This window comes from Panthera uncia (assembly GCF_023721935.1).
Source record: "Panthera uncia isolate 11264 chromosome B2 unlocalized genomic scaffold, Puncia_PCG_1.0 HiC_scaffold_24, whole genome shotgun sequence".
In the NCBI taxonomy this organism is placed as follows: Eukaryota; Metazoa; Chordata; class Mammalia; order Carnivora; family Felidae; genus Panthera; species Panthera uncia.
The window spans coordinates 5,182,784-5,204,936 of record NW_026057580.1 but is presented as its reverse complement, the minus strand read 5'-3'; the positions used below and the strand labels follow the sequence as shown (position 1 = coordinate 5,204,936).

General features: G+C 45.1%; 1 protein-coding gene across 4 annotated transcripts in view; it reads left to right on the top strand.

Moving 5' to 3' along the window:
* Positions 1-22,153, top strand: part of CMTR1 (cap methyltransferase 1) — a 54,730-nt gene that overhangs the window by 29,949 nt on the left and 2,628 nt on the right. For 2 of the 4 annotated variants that reach the window (XM_049653344.1, XM_049653343.1), the window contains 11 exons: positions 11,061-11,117; positions 11,897-11,954; positions 12,456-12,524; positions 13,157-13,288; positions 14,257-14,379; positions 15,035-15,126; positions 15,962-16,030; positions 17,209-17,256; positions 18,115-18,227; positions 18,842-18,950; positions 19,744-21,230. In XM_049653344.1, coding sequence (XP_049509301.1) covers positions 11,061-11,117; positions 11,897-11,954; positions 12,456-12,524; positions 13,157-13,288; positions 14,257-14,379; positions 15,035-15,126; positions 15,962-16,030; positions 17,209-17,256; positions 18,115-18,227; positions 18,842-18,950; positions 19,744-19,876 — 1,003 coding nt within the window. In that variant the 3' untranslated portion in view covers positions 19,877-21,230. Of the gene's footprint in view, positions 1-11,060; positions 11,118-11,896; positions 11,955-12,455; positions 12,525-13,156; positions 13,289-14,256; positions 14,380-15,034; positions 15,127-15,961; positions 16,031-17,208; positions 17,257-18,114; positions 18,228-18,841; positions 18,951-19,743; positions 21,231-22,153 lie in introns of those variants that run through there. The other 2 variants (XR_007462659.1, XM_049653346.1) reach the window with 1 other exon arrangement.

Below are 22,153 nucleotides of genomic sequence, written 5' to 3'. Positions count from 1 at the left end.
TTACCCATTTGCCCACCATCCTACAGTGTTTTAACTTTGCACAGTACTGCCACATCAGCGCTTTCATCTTGATGGTAATGCTAGGCACCACGGTGGAGAAGACACTAAGCTTCGGTATGTTATACATGAGGAAACAGGTCCGGGAACTGGTCTAGAGTCAGCAACGCCAGGGCTTTGTAACATTTCTGTTTGCTGAACCGTGCTCCCATCTGCTATGAATGTGTGTGGACGCATGGCGGAACTGGACTCTGCAGGGCTCCCAATAGTGCAGTGTTTAAGCAGACCTACAATGAATCAGTTTGCTTTTTTTTTTTTTTTAAAGATTGATGGATAATTCCATAATTGAAATGCAGATCTTATGTGTATTTTTGACAAATGCATATCTTCATATAGCCTACATTCCTATTAAGATTAAAAAAAAACAATTAACCTCAGGAAATTTCTTTGTGCCCCTACCTAGTCAACCTGGAAGTAACCACTCTTCTGATTTTTATCTTAGGCTGATTTTGCCCGTTCTAGAACTTAGTGTAAGTGGAATCATATATACATACACACTTATGTGTCTGTTTTTTGTTTAATTTGTCTTTTTTCCTTACCATAACATTTTTGAGATTCTCTCATGTGGTGTTAGTTTGTTCCTCTTTATTGCTGAATAGTATTCCATTGTATGGGCATACCAAATTTATTCTTCTGTTAATGGACACTTTATTTCCAGTTTGGGGCTATTCTGAATAAAGCTGCTAAAACATTCTTGTACAGCGATTTTGGTGGACAAATGTTTTCACCTTTCTTAGATAAATACCCAAGAGTGGAAATTGTAGGTCATAGGTTAGATGAGTACTTTTTAATAATGCCATACAGTTTTCTCAAGTGCTTATATGAGTTTATATTCCCTGTAGCAGAGTGTGAGAATTCTGATTGTTCTACATCTTTGCCAACATTTGGTATTGTTAGTCTTTTTCATTTTAGCTATTCTGGTGGGGGGTTCTATTTTTGTTTGTGTGTGTGTGTGTGTGTGTGTGTGTGTGTGTGTGTGTGTGTATAGTTAATTAAGTACCTGTGTTAGTTTCAGGAGTACAACATAGTGATTCAGCATTTATATACATATATGAAATGGTAACTACAATAAGTCTAGTTACCATCTGTTACCATATAAAGTTGTTACGATATTGTTAACGATATTCCCTGTGCTATATGTTACATTCCCGTCTCTCATTTATTTAACTGGAAGATTGTACCACTTGCACCACTTAATCTCCTTCACCTATTCTGTCCATTCCCCCTCCACTCTTTCCCTCCTGGCAACCATCAGTTGGTTCTCTGTAAGTCTGTTTCTGTTTTGTTTTATTTGTTAATTTGTTTTGTGTTTTAGATTCTACGTGTAAGTGTTTTTGTCTTTTTCTTATTTTGACTTATTTCACATAGCATAATATCCTCTAGATCCATCCATATTGTTGGAAATAATAAGATTTCATTCTTTTTTGTGGCCAAGTAATATTCCATTGTATATATACATTTTATTTGTCCATTCATCTGTTGAACATTCAGATTGCTTCCACATTTTGGCTATTATAAATAATGGTGTGATGACTCTAGGGGGACATATGTCTTTTCAAATTAGTGTTTTTGTTTTCTTTTGATAAATACCTAGAAGAATTGCTGGACCGTGGTAGTTTTATATCTTTAATTTTCTGAGAAAATGCTATACTGTGTTCCATAGTGGCTGTACCAATTAACATTCCTACCATCACTGCACAAGGGTTCTCTTCTCCACATCCTCTCTAGCACTTGTTATTTCTTGTCTTTTTTTGGGGAGGGGGGGGTTGGTTTTCAGTTTCTTTTTTTTTTTTTTAACTTGTTTTATTTTTTATTCTTGATAATAGTTCTGTGAAGTGATATCTCATTGTGGTTTGGATTTGTATATCTGTGGTGACTAATGACATTGAACCTCTTTTCATGTGTTTATTGGCTGTTGAACATGTGACTCATGATCTCACGGTTTGTGGGATCAAGCCACACTCTCAGTGCGGAGCCTGCTTGAGATTCTCTCTCTCCCTCTTTCTTATCCCTTTCCTCACTTTCGCAAAGTAAATAAATAAACTTTTTAAAAAAAGTTGATTTTTTTTTTTTCTTTTTTTGTGAGAGCACAAGCTGGGGAAAGAGAATCCCAAGCAGGCTCCATGCTCAGCATGGAGGCTGACATGGGACTCAATCCCGTAACCCTAGGATCATGACCTGAGCAAAATCAAGAGTCAGACGCTCAACTGACTGAGTCACCCAGGTGCCCCTCTTTTTATTAAATTGTAATATATTTTCTATTTTCTATATTTTGAATACAAGTCTGATTTCAAATATGTGTGTTGTGAATATTTTGTCCTAATGTGTGACATGCCTATTCATTTTCTTAATGGTATATTTTGATAAACAGAAGTTAAAAAAAGTTTTTTTTAAGTTTATTTATTTTGAGAGAGAATATAAATAAGTAGGGGAGGGCCAGAGAGAGAGAGAGAGAGGGGGAGAGAGAATCCCAAGCAGGCTCTGTACAGAGCCTGCTGACAGCACAAAGCCCGTTACAGGGCTCCAACTCACCCAGGTGCCCCCTACTTTGACCCTTTTTATTTGTTTGTTTATTTTTGAGAGAGAGTGCAAACAGGGGAGGGCAGAGAGAGAGAGAGAGAGACACACACACACACACACACACACACACACACACACACAGAATCCGAAGCAGGCTCTAGGCCCCGAGCTGTCAGCACAGAGCCGACCGTGGGGTGGGGCTTGAACCAACAAACCGTGAGATTATGACGTGAGCCGAAGTTGGAGGTTTAACCAACTGAGCCACCCAGGTGCCTCTATTTTTAAAATGTGTAATTCTGGGGCACCTGGGTGGCTCAGTCGGTTAAGTGTCTGACTTCAGCTCAGGTCATGATCTCACAGTTTGTGGGTTTGAGTCCCACGTCGGGCTCTGTGCTGACAGCTCGGAGCCTGGAGCCTATTTCAGATTTTGTCTCCCTCTCTCTGCCCCTCCCATGCTCACTCCCTGTCTCTGTTTCTCTCAAAAATGAATAAATGTTAAAAAAAAAAAAATGTATAATTCACTGGCATTAAATACATTCACATTGTTGTGCAACCATCATCACTGTATATTTCCAGAATGTTTTAATCATCCAAAACAGAAATTCTGTACCCATTAAACAATAACTCCCCATTTCTCCCACCTTGAAGCTCGATGAATTTGCCTGTTCTAGGTACCTCATATAAGTGAAATCATAACGATATTGGTTCTTTTGTGTCTGGCTTATTTCACTTCGCATAATGTTTTTAAGGTTTATATCATGTTGTAGCATGTGTCAGAATTCCATTCCTTTTAGGGCTAAATAATATTCCATACACACACACACACACACACACACACACCACATTTTGTTTACCCATTCATCTGTTGTTGGATATTTGGATTGTCCCCACATTTTAGCTCCTGTGAATAATACTGCTTTGAATATTGGTGTGCAAGTAACTGAGCCCCTGCTTTCAGTTCTTTCGTGTATACACTTAGTGGAGTTGTTGGATCCTATGGTAATTGTGCTTAAAATGGTGCAGCTACAACTGCCATACTATTTTTTACAACACTTGGCCTATTTCACGTTACCAACAGTCATGCTCAAGGGTTCCAGTTTCTCCACATTCTCACCAACACCCGTTGTTGTCTCTGTGTTTTTGTTTCTGTTTTTGTTTTTTTTGGATAATAGCCCTCCTAATGGGTGTGAGGTGGTGTCTCATTGTAGTTTTGAGTTTTGATATTGAGTATATTTTCGTATCGGGCTGTTTGTGTATCTTTGGAGAAATGCTTATTCTATCTAGTCCTTTGCCTATTTTTAAATTGGTGTTTTTCATTGTCAAATGGTAGGATTCTTTATTAATATTCTGGATATTAATCCCTCATCAGATATATGATTTGAAAATATTTTCTCTCATTATGTGTTTTTTTTCCTGCATTGATTGTGTCCTTCAATGCACAGATTTTAATTTGATGTGGTTCAATTTCTTTTTTTTCTTTTATTGTTTATGCTTTTGGTGTAATATTCAGGAAATCATTGCTGAATCCAGCATCATGAAACTTTTCACTCTGCTTTTTTCGAAGTGTTTTATACTTTTAGCTCTCATCTTTAGGTCTTTGATCCATTTTGAGTTAATTTTTGTAGATGTTATAAAGTAAGGGTCCAACTTCATACATTTGCATGTAGACAACCAGTTTTCCCAGCACCATTTGTTGAAAAGACTATTCTTTCCTCATGAAATGGTTTTGGTACCCTTGTTGAAAATCATTTGATCATATATGCAGAGGTTTACTTTTGGGCTGTCTATTCTGTACCTTTGGTTCTGTATGCCTATCTTTATGCCAGTACCACAGTTGTGATTATTCTAGCTTTGTAGTAAGTTTTGAAACTAGGAAATATGAGACCTTCAGTTTGTTTTTCTCGTTCAAGATTGTTCTGGCTATGGGGCCCCTTGAGATTCCATATGAATTTTAGGATGGGTTTTTCCATTTTCGCAAAAATTGCCTTTGGGATTTTGAAAGGGATTACATTGAATCTGTAGATTGCTTTAGATAATATTGTCTTGTTAACAATATTGAGTCTTCCAATCCATGATCACAGGATGTCTTTCCATTTATGTCTTTTTCCATTTTTGTCAGCAGTGATTTGTAGCTTTTAGTGTACAAGTCTTACACTTCTTTAGTTTATTTCTGAGTATTTTATTCTTTCTGATGCTATTGTAAATGGAGTTATTTTCTTCATCCTTTCAGATTATTCATTATTGTGTAGAAATGACTGGTTTTTGTGTGTTGATTTTGTATCCTGCAAATTGGCCAGATTTGATTATTAGTTGTAATAGTTTTTGGTGGAATCTTTAGGGTTTTTTTGCATGAAAGATTATGCTGTCTGTGAACTGAGATAATTTTACTTTTTTTTTTTTTTCCAGTTTGGATGCCTAGAACTTTTAAATTTTGATAATGAAATCCAGCTTATCAGTTTTTCTTTTTGTTAGTGATTTTTCTTTCTAAACAGTCTTGGCCTAAAGTCATGAAAATATTCTTCTCTTTTCATGTAGACATTTCTTTTGTTTAGGTCTATAGCCCACCTGAAATTAACTTTTTGTATGTGGTGTAATGGTAGGGGTTGAAGTTCTTTTTTTTTCCTTAGAGATACCCAGTTCTAACACCATTTGTTAAAAATACTTTTCTTTTTCCATTTAATTGTCTTGGCACTCTTGTTGAAAATTTATCTGGAGCATTCTGTTCTGTTAATCTGTATGTCTTCTGCCATATTCTCTTGATGACTGTACCTTCAAACAGGTCATCTTGAGGTCAGGTAGTGTGTGTTCTCCAGCATTGATCTTTTTCAGGACTGTTTCAACTTAGTCTAGGTGTGTTGTTTGCAGTTCTATGTAAATTTTAGAATCAGTTTGTCAATTTCTATAAGATTTGATGAAGATTACATTGAATTTATGAATCATTTTGGCAAGAAGTGACATCTTAATACTGAATCTTTCTATCCATAAATTAAACAATACCCATTTATTTAGTTTCTTAAATGTCTCTCAGCAGTGTTTTATAGTTTTCAGTATAGAGGTCTTACACATCTTTTGTTAAATTTATCCTTAAGAATTTTGTGTATTTGGATGCTCTTATAAGTGGTATTTTTATTTATTTATTTATTTATTTATTTATTTATTTATTTCTAAGTTTGTTTGAGAAAGAGGCAGAGAGAGAGTGGGGGAGTGGCAGGGGGAGAGAGAATTCCAAGCATGCCCCACGCTCAGCTCAGAGCCTGACACAGGGCTTGATCTCATGAGACCATGGCCTGAGCCGAAATCAAGAGTTGGATGTTTAACTGACTGATCCATCATGTGTCCTGTAAGGGGTATTTTAAAAATTTTGTTTTCCAGTTGTTCATTGTTAGTATGTGGAAATACAGTTGACTTTTGTATATTGATTGTGTATCTTGTGAGAATGCTTAATTTACTTATTGGTTCTATGAATTTGACTATTTAAAATTTTTTTTTTTCCAACGTTTTTTTATTTATTTTTGGGACAGAGAGAGACAGAGCATGAACGGGGGAGGGGCAGAGAGAGAGGGAGACACAGAATCGGAAACAGGCTCCAGGCTCCGAGCCATCAGCCCAGAGCCCGACGCGGGGCTCGAACTCACGGACCGCGAGATCGTGACCTGGCTGAAGTCGGACGCTTTACCGACTGTGCCACCCAGGCGCCCCGAATTTGACTATTTTAGAGAACTTATATAAGTTATGGAATCATGTAGTATTTGTGTTTCTGTGACTGGCTTATTTCACTTAGCATGATATCCTCAAGGTTCATTCATGTTGTCTCATATTGCTTAATTTCTTTCCTTTTTTCTTTCTTTCTTTCTTTCTTTCTTTCTTTCTTTCTTTCTCTCTCTCTCTTTCTTTCTTTCTTTCTTTCTTTCTTTCTTTCTTTCTTCCTGTCTTTCTGTCTTCCTGTCTGTCTTCCTGTCTTCCTTCCTTCCTGTCTTCCTTCCTTCCTGTCTTCCTTCCTTCCTGTCTGTCTGCCTTCCTTCCTGTCTTCCTTCCTTCCTGTCTTCCTTTCTTCCTTCCTTCCTTCCTTCCTTCCTTCCTTCCTTCCTTCCTTTCTGTCTAAATACGCTATTGTATGTAAAGGGGTGCCTGGCTGACTCAGTGGGTAGAGTGTATGGCTCTTGATCTTGGGGTTGTGAGTTCAAGTCCTACATGTGGTGTGCAGTTTACTTAAAAAAATTTAAAAAGATATTCCATTGTATATATATTACCACATTTTCTTTATCTGTTCATCTGTCAGTGGACATTTAGGTTGTTTCTACATCTTGGTTACTGTGAATAGTGCTTCAGTGAACATGGGGGTGCTAATATTTTTGCAAGATCCTGATTTCAGTTCTTTTGGATAAATACCCAGAAGTGTAATTGCTGGATCATATGGTAGTTCTGGTTTTTTTCTTGCCTTATTGAACTGACTAATTCCTTCAATTTGATGTTGAATTGAAGTGATAAAAGCAGACAGCCTTGCCTTACTCTTAATTTTAAGCATAAAGTGTTTAATCATTAAGTGTGGTGTTGGCAATAGGTTTTTGTAGACGTCCTTTATCAGATTGAGTTTTCTTCTATTTTGAGATTGTTGAGCGTTTTTATTTTGAATGGATGTTTAGTTCTGTCAGATACTTTTTGTATCTATAGAAATTATTATGGTATTATTCTTTATTCCATTAATACAATGAATTACATTGAATGATTTTCAGATGGTAAACCAGTCTTGCATTTTTTAATATGCTTTGGTTATGAATATCATTCTTATATATTCTGTATTTGATTTACTAATATTTTATTGAGTTGAGTCTGTGTTCATAAGGGTTATTAGTCTCTAAATCTGTATTCTGTTATTCTTAATGAATTGACCTTTTGTCATTATGAAATATCCTTCTTTATCTCTAGTAATACTCTTTGTCTTGAGTATATTAATACCTCATCTGGTATTAATATAGTCACATCAACTTTCTTTTGCTTAGTATTGATTTGTCTTTTTTTCTTCAATTCATTTATTTATTTTTGAGAGAGTGTGAGTGAGCAAGGGGCAGAGAGAGAGGGAGAAAGAGAAGAGAAAGAGAATCCTATATAGGCTCTGCACTGTTAGCACAGAGCACGGGGTTTGAGCCCCGTGTCAGGCTCTGTGCTGACAGCTCAGAGCCTGGAGCCTGCTTTGGATTCTGTGTCTCCCTCTCTCTCTCTGTCCTTCCCCTGCTCGTACTCTGTCTCTCTCAAAAATAAACATTAAAAAAAATTTTTTTTTAAATCCTCTTATCTTGGTTGTTTAGTATCTCTTTATCCTGTTTTCTTTTTGTGTCTCAGTTCCTTCCTTTTTTGGGGGGGGGGGGCTGGTTGGTATTTTTTAATATTCGTTTATATCTCCTTGGATTTTTTCTTTTTTATGTCTTTTTGTTTTATATTTTAGCTAATTTATTTATTTATTTAATATATGAAATTTATTGTCCAGTTGGTTTCCATACAACACCCAGTGCTCATCCCAAAAGGTGCCCTCCTCAATACCCATCACCCACCCTCCCCTCCTTCCAATACCCCATCAACCCTCAGTTTGTTCTCAGTGTTTAAGAGTCTCTTATGCTTTGGCTCTCTCCCACTCTAACCTCTTTTTTTTTTTTCTTCCCCTCCCCCGTGGGTTTCTGTTAAGCTTCTCAGGATCCACATAAGAGTAAAAACATATGGTATCTGTCTTTCTCTGTATGGCTTATTTCACTTAGCATCACACTCTCCAGTTCCATCCATGTTGCTACAAAGGGCCATATTTCATTCTTTCTCATTGCCACGTAGTACTCCATTGTGTATATAAACCACAATTTCTTTATCCATTCATCAGTTGATGGACATTTAGGCTTTTTCCAGAATTTGGCTATTGTTGAGAGTTATTTTAGCTCTTTTAAAGATAACAGTATTCATCTTTAATTTATCATGGTTTACTTTCAAAGAGTATCCTGCTTTATGAACAATGTAAGAACCTTATTACCACAGTATATATGTATTTACAGTTCTGCCTTTGTGTTCTTGTTTTATATAAACCCTACTTTAGCTTGCTATTATTTTTATTTTAAACCATAAAGTCTATATCATCTTTTAAAGAGATTTAAAGTATATCTCCCTGTACAGGCATACCTCAGAGATATTGCAGGTATGGTTCTAGATCACTGCAGTAAGGTGAATATTGCAATATGGCAAGTCAAATTAATTTTTGTTTCTTAGTGCATATAAAGTTGTTTATACTATAGGTTACTAAGTGTGCAGTAACACTGTGTACAAAAAACAATGTACAAATCTTAATTTAAAAAATGCTTTATTGCTAAAAAAAATGTTAACCATTGTCGGGGCTTTTAGTGAGTCATAATCTTTTTGCTGGTGCAGGGTTTTGCCTCAGTGCTGATGGCTGCTGACTGATCAGGGTGGTGATTATTGAAGGTTGGGATGGTTGTGGCAGTTTCTTAAAATAAGACAATGACATTTGCCACATTGATTGACTCTTCCTTTTATGAATGGGTTCTCTGTAGCATGTGATGTTTGATAACATCTTACTGACAGAACTTCTTTCAAAATTGGAGTCCATCCTCTCAAACCCTGACACTGCTTTATCAGCTAAATTTATGTAATACTCTCAATCCTTTGTTGTCATTTCAACAGTCTGCACAGCATCTTCACCACGAGTAGATTCCATCTCAAGAAACTACTTACTTTGCTCATTCATAAGAAGCACCTCCTCATCTGATAAAGTTTTATAGCAATTCAGCCACATCTTCAGGCTCCAGAGTTCACTGATCACAGATTACCATAACAAATATAACAATAATGTAAAAGTTTGAAATATTATGAGAATTACCAAAATATGACACAGAGACATGCAGCGAGCAAATGCTGTTGGGAAAATGGCACCAATAGACTTGCTCAACACAGGGTTGCCACCTGCAATTTGTAAAAAATGCATTATCTGTCAGGTGCAGTAATGTGAAGTGCAATAAAACGAGGTATGCCTGCATATGTACATTTACATTTTTTACAAAGGTCCTCTGTATCTACTGACCTATTTACACATTTTGGTGTTCTTCATTTCTAGTTCTTGCAGAACTGGGTTTCTGTTTGGAATCCTTTCCCTTTGGCCTAAAGAATTTCTTTTAGCCTATTTTTATTGTGCAAGTATGCTGGAGTAATTTGTCTTTTGAAAATGTATTTATTTCCCTCTCCTCTTTGAAGGATACTTTTATTGGATATAGAATTTGAGGTTGGTCGTGTTTCTCTTTCAGCACTTTAAAGATAATGTTCCATTGTTTTCTGCCTTCCTTGTTTCTGATGAGAGAAGTCAGTCATTACTGTTACTGTTTTCATGCATATCATGTGTCCTTTTTCCTCTGAGTGCTTTTAAGATTTTCCCTTTATCTTTGTTTTCAACATGTTGACCAGTGTGTTTATATATGGTTTTCTTTGTACTGATTCTGCCTGGGGTTCTCTGACCTTGGATCTGTGGATTGATATCATTTACCAGTTTGGGAAAATTCTTGGCTATTATCTTGTTAATATTTTTGTCTTATTCTTTTTTCTGCTTCTGAGACTCTACTTATTTATGTTTAACTGTTTGCTATTGTCCTGTAGAGTTTTAATACTGGTATTTTTTTTTTTTTTCACTTTTTTCTCTCTTTATGTTTTGGTTTGAGTTTCTGTTGACCTCATTGTCCCCAAGTTCACTGATTCTTTCCTCTACTGTTTTCAGTCTGGTGATAAGCCCATCAAAATCATTCTTCATCTCTAATATCATAGTTTTCAATCCTAGAATCTTGGTTTTTTAGAAATATGGTTTCTGTACCTCTGCTGAAATTCTCTATCTTTCCATGAATGTTGTACATCTTTTCTACTAGATCCTTTAATATGTTTTTCAGTTATTTTAAGGGCCATGTCTGATAATATGAACATCTGGACCATTTCTGGATCTTCTGCTATTGGATTGTTTCCCCTCTTGTTAGCTGGTCACATTTTCTTGCTTTATCACATGTCACACACTCTTTAATTTAACGCCAGACATTGTATAAAAGGATAGTGGGGATTACAGTAGCAAGGGCAGCTGCTAGTGTAGGTGGGTTGAGTCAGTTCAGTCTGCAGCTGAACTGGGTCTGGGCTTTGTCGTTGCTTTATTTAGAATTAATTCACTACTGCTTTCAAGTTTTTAAGGATGGGATCAGAACTTTCCTTTTAGCAGGACTTGGGAGCTGGGTGTCTAGCGGGTTTGACTCAGTTCTGCTTTATTGTAAGCCTTTAGCAGGCCCCATGTAACTGTATCTTGGGGTGTAGTCAAGGGGGTTCTCTTTCAGTTCTCCCGCCCCTCTCCCCCAAATGTAGATGGCCACTGCTCTGGCTGAGCTTCTCTTTTTTGATATCTTTTGCCTTTTTTTGGTAATCCTTCTGAAATTAAATCTTTTTTTTTCCCCCCCTCTCTCTAGCCACTGTAGTCTGCAGATCAAAGCTCTGGCCAAAATCCATGCCTTTGTTCAAGACACGTGAGTGTTGCCCACTCCCCAGAATTCTTTTATTTCAAGGAAAGATCTTTTCATTTTGCTCCTTCCTCTGAGCTCTTTATTTCATTTCAACAAACATTTAAAAACGTCTCTTTTTTTTTAATCTTTTACTCTGCTGTGGTCTGTGAAGCATACCAGAGAAGTAGATGGCATGAACCTTGCCCTCAAAGACTTTATGTTTGTGTTTAGGCAGATAAGAGTACCCCAGGAAAAGGATACAGGAGGAATGTAGAGGGTGCATCAGAGGGTGTAGAGTGGCATAGTATGAGTAGAATGCCATACCAACAGTCCCCTGTTGAGGGGACACAGAATAAAGAGTGATCAAGAGAGGGGAGATAGGACTGGTCTAAGAAAACCATTCTTCTGGTAGGGGGTCAGCATAAGCTGATAAAGCTTTCTGGAGCATAGTGGCATCCTTTGGGATGGACTTAATGTGTATCAGCAGAGGAAAAGCCAGAACATGCTCAGAGAGGAGAGTGTGTGGGGAACTCTGGCATTCAGGGTGATCGGGAGGGTAGTCTTCCTTCCCTTTGTGGTGAGAAGGGGAGGTCATCCATTTTGTCTACATCTGATCCCCCTTCTTTAAGGGGCAGAGCCATGTGAGTGTTGTAAGCATCCTGGGCTAATGGCAGCATGGCCTCTGTGTGCACACACGTTTATTCATCTGGGCTTCCTCTCTTGGGAGTTCTGAGGGGTGCATGGGATGCACACTCCTTGTACCTCTTGGAGGTTTTAATCACTTGTTGGTTTTATTTTCCCAGAACCCTGAGTGAGCCTCGGCAGGCAGAGATCCGGAAAGAGTGCCTTCGACTTTGGGGGGTGAGCATCTCCCTAGCCCATTATTACTCCAGAGCAGGGAAGCTGTAGAGAAGAATGGATTGACCAACCCTGTCTACTTAGGGTTTCTCCTTACATGTAAACGTCTCCCTACCCTCACAGGGTTCCAGAGTTAGACGTCTTAGCATTGTCAGGAGTTACCTTTTTGGCCCTTTCACTGACATTGTGGTCCTGCAGTTGGGTCAAAAAGGACAAGGGTGGTGGGTGACCAGGCCTCATTTTGTTGCCAGGGCCCTATACAGCAACTCTCTGCCCACAGAGAGTCCCAGACAGAGGGAAGGGGCCTTTGTGGTGTGCAACCACAGGGCTTGAAGTGAGGTAGTGACCGGATTACCCACTCCCATCTCCTGCTTTCTAGCCCCCTTTGTTGGGGGCCATTGCCTCTTCCCCTGTCTGGACCTATCTCCTCGCCTGCATGTGCATACACACAGCTTTCATTGAAAGTACATTTGCAAATCAAAGCTCTTTGCTGTCTCCTTTCAGATCCCAGACCAGGCTCGAGTTGCTCCTTCTTCCTCAGACCCCAAATCTAAGTTCTTTGAGCTAATCCAGGTGAGTTTGGTATCTGTTGAAAATAAAAAGTCAGAGAGGCCTAACTTCAGATGTGGAAGGTATCAGACCCGTGCCATCCTCCCTCCAGATGCCTGGCCTCCAGAGGGCTTGTGTAGGCACCTCCTGGATTCTGAGGGGCTGGGCTTCATTTAAATCTAGCCCAGATTATGGGGCCGTTGTGCTGGTTTTGTGAGGTCACGGACTGGAGAATGAGGTTCCAGATGACCTCAGAAGAGTAGCATGTGTACATATTTCTGAGTGGGGTGGAGCGGTCACTTAACTGCTCTCAGACCAACTACTGATGAGTCCTCGCCTTCAGTTTTATTGAAGGGGTGGCTTTTATATTCTGGAGGCATTTCCTTATAGTTCTGGTAAATTGATCTGTACTCAGGGAGTTGGTGTTCTTTCCCTTCCCAGCCTCTTCTAATAGGTCCTAAAGGAACACTCCAAGCAGATGGAATTAGATCCCAGTTAGTGCATGGTTAGGGAGAGCAGGGGGGCATGTTTCAGAGAGCAAGTGCTTCCTGTCCCTCGCCTCTCCCAGCCTGCCCCCATCCCTCATACAGGCACCCATACTGAGCGCCTGTCCCTTCCCCCAACCCAGCCATGTTTTCTCTGACCCGGGGCTGCAGGGCACTGAGATTGACATCTTCAGCTATAAGCCCACGCTGCTCACCTCCAAAACCCTGGAGAAGATCCGCCCAGTGCTTGACTACCGCTGCATGGTGTCTGGCAGCGAGCAGAAGTTCCTCATCGGTCTGGGGGTAAGTCTGCTGCTGGCTTCCTCTCTACTGTCGGGGTGGTGGAACCTTGCTCTGTGTCTGTGGGAGTCTGGACAGCTGCCTGCCACCCTCGGTGCGTGTTCTCTTGGCACTAGGGAGCTGGGGCTTTGACCCCAGGGAAGGTATTTCTTAAAGCTTCACTTCCTTTCTGTGAGTTAGCCAAGTGTCATTCATCCATTCAGTTTTTCATTCATTCACATTTGCGCATTCATCTCTGTGCATTGTAAAGGGAACACTGCTTCTTTTCTTGTGATATTAAGCTTCCTAGGCTAACAGGATTGTCCGCAGGCTACTGTGGCTTGAATCCATGCAGCCATTTCTTTGTAACACCACCCCCATCGGGCTCTGTGCTGACAGCGTGGAGCCTGCTTGGGATTCGCTCTCTCTGCCTCTCTCTTTCCCAAAACAAATAAATAAATTTAAAAAAAAAAAAAAAAAAAAAGTGCTCAGCCAACTGAGCCACCCAGGCCCAGGTGCTCCATAAGCTTGATCTTTTTTGAGGGTCACTAATCATGGACTTGGGCCTTTTTTTTTTTTTTTTTAATGTTTGTTTATTTTTGAGGGAGAGACAGAGCATGAGCAGGGGAGGGGCAGAGAGAGGAGACGACACAGAATCTGAAGCAGGCTCTGAGCTGTCAGCACAGAGCCCGACACAGGGCTCGAACCCTTGAACCGAGAGACCATGACTGAGCCAAAATTGGACACTTAACCAACTGAGCCACCCAGATACCCCTGGACTTAGGCCTTTTGAATGGTCCCCTGGGCCTGTTCCCTACCACCAGGACTGAGCCAGATCTCTGTCGCTGAAGTATAACACTAATCTCTCCTAGACATTTTCTTCTGACATTTCCCAGCCCCATCAGCTTATAACCGCCAACTGAAAGCTCTTTTGAGCGCTCACCCCTCAGTCTCCATGCCTGCCTCATGAGGCCCTTTCTCTCTGCCTGTAGAAGTCCCAGATCTACACGTGGGACGGCCGCCAGTCAGACCGCTGGGTCAAGCTAGACCTGAAGACAGAGCTACCCCGGGATACTCTACTGTCTGTGGAGATCGTCCATGAACTGAAAGGGGAGGTCAGAGGTGGTTCTGCTCATGTGTTCTGGCCCTGCCAGCTAGGGAACTGGGGCACGGCTGAGCCTGGCCCTTTTCCCCCCAAGTTAACTGGGTCACATTGTGGTGCTTGACAGGGCCCAGAGCTGGGGGAAGGCTGTGAAATGATTCCTCCTCCTTGGGTAGTTGCTCGAAACAATGATACGTTTAGGTAGGAAGGATCACAGTCCCCATGTGTGCAAGAGGGAACCTCAGTCATCTCTGGGCATCCTGGGCCCTAGTGGGCCTGCTGGGTATTTTTTAGCTGCTGATTTTGTTTTTACCAGGGATCCCTTGAGCTTTGGCCATGACAGCCATACAGATGACTTTCAGAACAGTCAATGGGAACAGTGGACAAGATTGGGAAGCTAGGCCCCGAATGGAGCACCATGGCGGCAGCCTCACTGAGTTTGAGGTTCAGGGGTGCTCATCACCTAAAGCCTCAGATCTCTGGCTGCTCGGAAGTCTGGGTGGTGTGGTGCTGAGAATGATCTGGGAGGGAGGCACAAGAAAGTTCTGTGTTTGGAGTCCTTCTCTTCCCCCGGTGATATATAGGTAGAACGGAGGCCAGCATGCCATGGTGGGCAGTGGGCCCCAGGCCGATGCTTGGCAGGATGGGCAGCGCACTTCTTCTTCTAGGGGAAGGCCCAGCGGAAGATTAGTGCCATCCACATCCTCGATGTCCTCGTGCTGAATGGCAGTGACGTGCGGGAGCAGCACTTTAACCAGCGGTTTGACCTGGGTCCTGGGGAGGGAGGGCAGGGTAGGCCAGGTCAGCTGTGTGGCAGCAGCCTCTGAGGCTTGGTCCCTCACCCAGGCCTTCTTGCCTAAGGCTATCGTTAGTTTTCCTTCCCCACCCGTGGGCTGGTTCCAGGGCCAGGGTGAGGAATTAGTATCTGCACTGCAGAGTTTGCTGGGGCTTGGGGGCCTCCATTGCCACAGATACCAGCACACTCCGTTTGGCCACAGCTGTTCAGATCAGAAGTGATGTTTTGATTCAGGTTGAGCAAGAGGATAGGCTTATGGAGAGAGGGAGGGTCTCTGAAGAACATGTCTTGAGCATGGGTGGTCCCGTTTAAGTCTGTTCATCTGGATCCCACAGCGGCCCTTTTGCTTGTGGATGGATGACTGATCAGTTGTTAGAAGGGGGGTGGGGGACACAAAGGAGGGACCTCTCACACTGCCGTGATACTGATATGCCTAAGTTGGTTCTTCTGAGTGGGTGTGCTGTGGCATCAGTGGTTTGGGGTGAGTCGACATACACGATACAGATGACATCTGAAGTTCTAGTGGAGGGGACTGAGCACAACTCAAGGCACACTTCAGAAAAGCCTACCAACATGTAGCAAAACTGGATGTCCAAATCTACAGAGGGAGGGCGTGCACAAAGATGTTAGTGGAGAAGGGCAGGGTGGGCTTCCTCAGGCATAGGAGTGCTGCCTCTTGGAGTGGCTTTGCTCCACATTCAGAAGTGTTCCGTCTCTGGTGCCACGCAGATGCCCTGGGGGCAGGGGTGCTAGTGGAGGCGCCTTGGCTCACCTCTGAGAGACTCTGTTTGTGCTCTAGAATTCAGCTTGCTGAGAAATTTGTGAAAGCTGTTTCCAAGCCCAGTCGGCCTGACATGAATCCCATCAGGTGAGCATATGGTCTCCCTCCCAAACCCCCATTCCCCATTGCTTCTTTCTGGCCAGTGCCTGCTTCCCCATCCTGTGGAGGATGGGAGGGCTCAGTAGAGAGGACCAGGCAAAGTTGTGGTTAGAGATAAGACTACCCTTGGTGAATGTGAATTGGGGTGGGTGCTGGGTAGGTGTGTCCTTCGCCCCAGAGTGTCTCCCCATCCCGCCTGTCATGGTGGGCCAGCCTCCACAGGAGATGCATTCCTAGGGGTTAAGGTGTCATTGAAGATGCACATGCTTCTCGGGGCACTGACACACCTTGCACATTCACACTCATTAGCATACCACCTGGCCTTTTCTTTTTTTTCAGGTGAGAAAAGGGTGCTAAGGGAATGGGAGTTTTTGAACAGGAAGAAGAGAGTGTTTGTTGCCATGTTAGATGGTGTGAAAGTTCCAGGCCCTGAGGTAGGAGAGGAGGATGAGGACAGTCAGGGAGCCCACATAGGGAGACCAGACTTTCCAGGCTGTGCCCGGGTCAGAGGTTATTACCTTTGGGGCTTGGAGACCCAGACTATATGACTGGAGACCGAGGTGTCTCTCTACACTTTTTATAAAATGTCCTGTCTGCCAGGTCCTGAGGGACACCTTCTGGGGACCCTCCCTGTGTTGCTTGTTGTCTAGTTGCTGGGTCCCTGGAGACCTTACCCAGCAGTTCCAAAGATGTGTTCAGAGGCCCCCAGAGGTGAAGGAACCCTGCATCCTGGGTAGAGGTCTCCCTACCCCCTATGGTAAAAGGCCCGTTAGGACTGTTTGGAAATAACTCTGCTACAGGAAGCCCTAAAATCCATGGTGACCTACACAAGAGCCTGGACCTTGGTATTTGGGCCCCTGGTGACAGTGAAGATGACTTGGGTGTCTGCCAGATCTTCCTCTCTCCCCCTTCTTCAGTAACCATAGTTGTGCTCCTCAGTTGCCGTGGGGCAGGCCCAAGGGGGTGTTTGGTAGCTCTGAGCTAGGGCATCTGTGTTGGATAGCAGCACACGGGGCTGGAGGTTCTCATTCTGGTGGGTTGGGGTACTGGGGCCAGAAGAAGACAAGGACAGGCACAGCCTCCTGCCTCCAGCTGCTGCTGGGTAAGAATATCTGCGCCCCACACCCCAGAAAACCTTTGTCCTCTCTCTGTCCCTCTACACACAGGGTGAAGGAGGTGTACAGGTTGGAGGAGATGGAGAAGATTTTTGTCAGGTGAGTGACTCAGTCTTAGTGCAGGATCTGAGAGGAGAGTTGGGGTGGGGGTGCAGCAGCGTTCTCTTTTTGCAGAGGTGTGTCGTGGGGGAGGTGGTGAGTTGGCCCTGGCAGGCTGCCTTTAGCCCCCCTGCCGCAGCCAAGAGCCCCCCGGCTGAGAGCTGATTCAGCACCGTCAGGAGGGGAGCAGGGCGGTGTGTGTCAGGCAGAAATACGGGCTCATTGATGCTGTAATAGTTACGATTGTCCCTGCGAGGGGCAGAGCAGCAAGCTGCTTGAAACACTATAAATCCCAGCTCCTGGTGCTGACAGAGAGATTGAGCCTGGAGGGGCAGGGGGGCGTAACTGCTTCCTTGCATTAGTGGTGTGCAGGGTGCTCTCATCTGGGGGGTCTCATCCTGGGTTTGTGCCTGCTGCGGCCATGGGAGCTGGGCCAGGTCTCCGTGGTCTCGTGTTAACTCTTTAGTGGCCACAGTGATGCCTTTGGTGGGGGATCGAAGACCCAGTGGCACCTCTGGTCTCAGATCTTAACCTTACTTGTGTCACCCTTGAAACACCCCCCCCCCCCCACCTGTCCCCCAAACGGCAGCAACAGAGCAGGGACCTCTGTCACTTTCCTGACTCCATTGCTTAGAGTTTAGAGCCTGAGTCCTCCATCCAGCTCTGCACAGACTCCCTCGATGGGTAGCCTGGAGCAACTGGAGCAACTCACATCTCTGCCTCAGTTTCCATTTCTTATGTTGAACTGAGATAAAATGCTGTGGGTGGTGGGATTTTATTATTAGCCGGAGAATAATGTGAGGGCTCGCTCTCATGCACAAAACCACACTTGCTGTTTACTCACCTCGGGGAAATTAGGTTAGAAATGAAGATCATCAAGGGCTCCAGTGGCACCCCGAAGCTCAGCTACACAGGGCGGGATGACCGGCACTTTGTGCCCACTGGCCTCTACATCGTCAGGACGGTGAATGGTAGGTGATGGGTGATTGTTGCCTGTCCTCTTTCCTGCAGCCAGGGTGACTGGCCCAGACCCTGTCTGAGCCGGAGCTGAAGGCTGCCTACTAAGGTGCATGGCAGCCAGGCTGGCGTTTCTATGAGGTGTGGGGTTGGGGACTGTTTCCCGAGCCTCTTCTGTTCCTTGGTGGGTCCTGGGGGTCGGGTTGGGGCTGAGAGAGAGGAGCCCAGTTGGTTTGTGCACACACAGTGTCCTCATGCAGGTAAAGGGCCTTCTCTGGGGGTGGCAGCAAGTCAGGCTTGGCCATTTGTATCCTCTGTACAGTCCCTTTTCTTCAGTGCCTTCTGGCTAAAGAGCCTTCCCTCTTCCCAGAGTTGTTGCCCTGGTGGCAGGTTGGCAGGACTGGGGTGGGGTTGTTGAGAAGTAATTATCTTAGTCGTCCTCCTTGAGCCCCTTTGGGCTGGTGATAAAGGCTGCATCCTCCTCACAGGCTGTTCTCTGCCTGCTTTTTGGGAGAGAGGGCAATGGAAGAACACAAGTGCAGAAAGGCACACCCCTATGTTGGTCTGTTCCTGTCCCGCATGAATATTTTGTGTCCTTTTCTGAGCTTTCCCCTCTTCCTTCTGTCAGAGCCATGGACTATGGGATTCAGCAAAAGCTTCAAGAGGAAGTTCTTCTACAATAAGAAAACCAAGATCTCTACCTTTGACCTCCCTGCAGACTCCATCGCCCCCTTTCAGTAAGTGGCCCTCCTCTGTGCCTGTCCTCTCCACAACCCCAGGTGCTCCTGCCAGGATGCCGGCCAGCCCTCTTGGGGCATACCCCAGGTCCTGAGAAAGATGGCTGCCCAAGCAGGGGCTCCCCTAGCATAGACTGGGCTCCTCCCAAGGGTGGGGCTATGCCCCCTCTAGGGCGTGGCCCCCAGTTCTGGATAGAAGCTCAGAAGCAAGTGACACCAAGACCTGCTGTGATGGCTGGGGGTCCTGGGTGGGAAGAGCCTCATCCAGGCAGGGCATCTGTCTGCCCCATGGAGCAGCCACTGCTTATGTGACCTTCTGACACTGGCCTGGTGGTGCAGACCTACCAAGGGCCTGCAGCCCTGCCCCTTGGGATTCAGGGGTCTTAGGTGTCTCTCATGAGCACCCAGAGTCCGTTTGCCAGACTGTTACAGTCATAGGTTTTGACAGCAGCCAGTAGCTCTAATGCGCCTATAATTAGCCACTGACACCAGTGTCTGTTGCTACACTAATACTGTTTTATTAGAACGGCACAGACAGATAAACCAGGAATATCAGTAATTCTAGGAATCTAGTTGGACACAATTAGCATCAGCATCTGTTTGTTGGAAAGGAGCTGGGGCCTACTGGGTACCTGTTGGCTGCTAGAGGGAAGACCCTCAACTGGAGTTAAATGACCCACCCCTTTAAGGATCAGTCCTCTAAGTCATGGTTGCCAGGGTTGGGGTGGTGATCTCTTGGTCCTGCTCCACCCGGGTACAGCCCTCTGACCTCCTTTCTCTTCCTTCTCCCCAGCATCTGCTACTATGGCAGGCTCTTCTGGGAGTGGGGGGATGGCATCCGTGTTCATGACTCCCAGAAGCCCCAGGACCCAGACAAGCTGTCCAAGGAAGATGTCCTCTCATTCATCCAGATGCACAGCGCCTGAGGGTGTGGGGATGCCCACCCCTGCTGACTGATCTGTCATTCTCTGAGTCAGGGCGCTCTGCCTGGGGCTCACAGTACTGGTTTTTTACCCCTTCTCGGAAAGGGACTGGGGAGCACAGTCACTGCAGCCTGACCATAAGGGGTGGGTGGTCTCCTCTCCATTCTCCCTGAAGAACTCAGTCGGGGGCCTTCTGAGGACTCTGACATTCCTTCTGGGACACCTTTTGGACTTCCCTCCCCAGAGACCTGCCTGGGAATTGTCTTCCCTGCCAGGAATCAGCCTGAAGGATGCTGCTCCTACAGGCGGGTTTGAGGTCAGGGCCGAGGGCATGTGTGGCCAGTGGAGGACGTGTCAGAGAACAGCAGGGCTTTGTTTCTGCCATTCTCTCTTGTATCCTGTAGACTCACTTTTCTGAGTTCCGTGCACTGCCCTGAGGGCGGCCATGCCCGTGCTCTGCCCAGCTTTTTATTGGGCCAACCCTGAGTGGGTGTAGGCCAGGGGCAGCTGCTGTACAAATCAAGGTTTTGTTTCTTTGAACTTGCTCTGTTTTGATGCCAAGTTGGAGATGATTTTATCTCCTCCCTGACCTCTGTCCTGGTCTTCCCTGGAGTTCGTCCCAGCCGGACCTCTGACAGTCCCGCAGGCCGGGAAGGGAGGCACGTGGGCCATACTTCCCTGCCACTGCATCGGGACACAGTGCTGTCTCGATAGCGGGCATGACTGCCTCCTGGGGTTGTAGAGCCTTCCTGGGCCCCATTCCCTTTTGTTCTGAACCTTGGGCAGCTCTAGAAGAGGAAGCAGCCTTTAAAGACCTTTTTCTATGCCCCAGCAGCAGTGGCCCCCTGGCAACAGAGGTACCTCGGGTTGGGTCACACCCAGCCTTCTGGCAATCATGGCACCCCCCCCCCCCATTTGCCACAGCCACCTTGCTACTCACCCCCTTTTTCTTCCCCAGTAGGAAGTACAGTCACTTTTGTTTGTCCTTTTGCGGTCACTCCATTTCCTCTGTCTTGGCAGAGGGGGAAGAAGGGAAGCTGGGCAGTAGCTTTGGGTGGGGGAGGGTACTTGTGGTTGTTTTTAATGGGAAATACCTCTCAGAGATGCTCTTATGGGCTCCCTAGAGCCCCATCCCAGTGCTAGGCTGGTTTCCATGGCGATAGGCCACAGAGACTCCCTGTGAGGTTGGAAATGACTCTACCTGGGGGTGGGGGTGGTGTCGCCTAGCCAGCATCCAGCCCCTCCCTCCCCCCAGGTTGGTGGCAGCACGGCTGAGAAAGGTGTGTTTCCACCCCGTTCTGGGTATATCAGTGTGTCTTGCAGAATCTTGGATCATTAAAGATAAACATATTTTTAATGCCTGTGTGGCTCTGTGCTGGGGCTAGTGCTGTTTGTCCTTGGTGCTGTGTGGTCTGGGATTGGCTTGGATGAAACAGTTTGGGCTGGAGAAGGGGAGGAAGCTCTACTTAAGAAGTGGGGAGGAAAGCAGGTTTGTTTAATCAGAGCCTCTACAAGCTCCTGGGCCTTGTGGGCCCTGCTGCTAGAGAGGGGCCCCACCTAGGAAGAGTCCGGAAATTATGCAGCTCCTGTTGGAAGCAGGGACTGGAGAATGAAAGAACCTACTGCCCAGCAGGGCAGGGAGGCACCTTCTCCCTTACATAAATCACACGGCTCACCCCATGGTAGCACTGTGACAATCCAGGATCAGTTTGTGTGACTAAAATAACAGAGGTGTCAGACCAATTAGTGTCACTAGACCGGAGGGAGAGAGGGAGGGAGAGACGGTTGCACTGACCCCTGGCCAGCCTCCCCTCCGTTCTGTGCCTGCACCGGTGGGGGTGGGGGGGCGGTGCTTGGGGTGAGGTGTGCAGGTGCTGATGGTGCCTCCCTCTCAGCCCAGGGCTAGAGCTGCTCCACCAGCTCCACAGCTCTGGTGCTGGCCTCCTCTAGCCTGCTGTACTTTGGCTCCTTCCTTCACCCTGGCCCTGAGGGTCCTTGATGTCTCACACCCTGAGCTCCTAGGGCAACTCCACTTTCCTAACTGGTGTAGTCTCCAGGCCAAGCCCCTGATCCTTCTGGTTGCCCTACTATGCTCGGCTTTGCTCAGCCTCCCACTCCTGCCCCTGGTGCTGGGAGCAGAGTTGGGGGGTGGCCGTGTTTGTTGCTCCTGCCCTCACTCCAGCCAACCCTGCCTGATTTGCTGCCCACTGTCACTGTAAGTCTGGTCATTACCATGGCTCTTGCCGCCTACTCACTCTGCCGGGCCTCACCAGCCCTGCT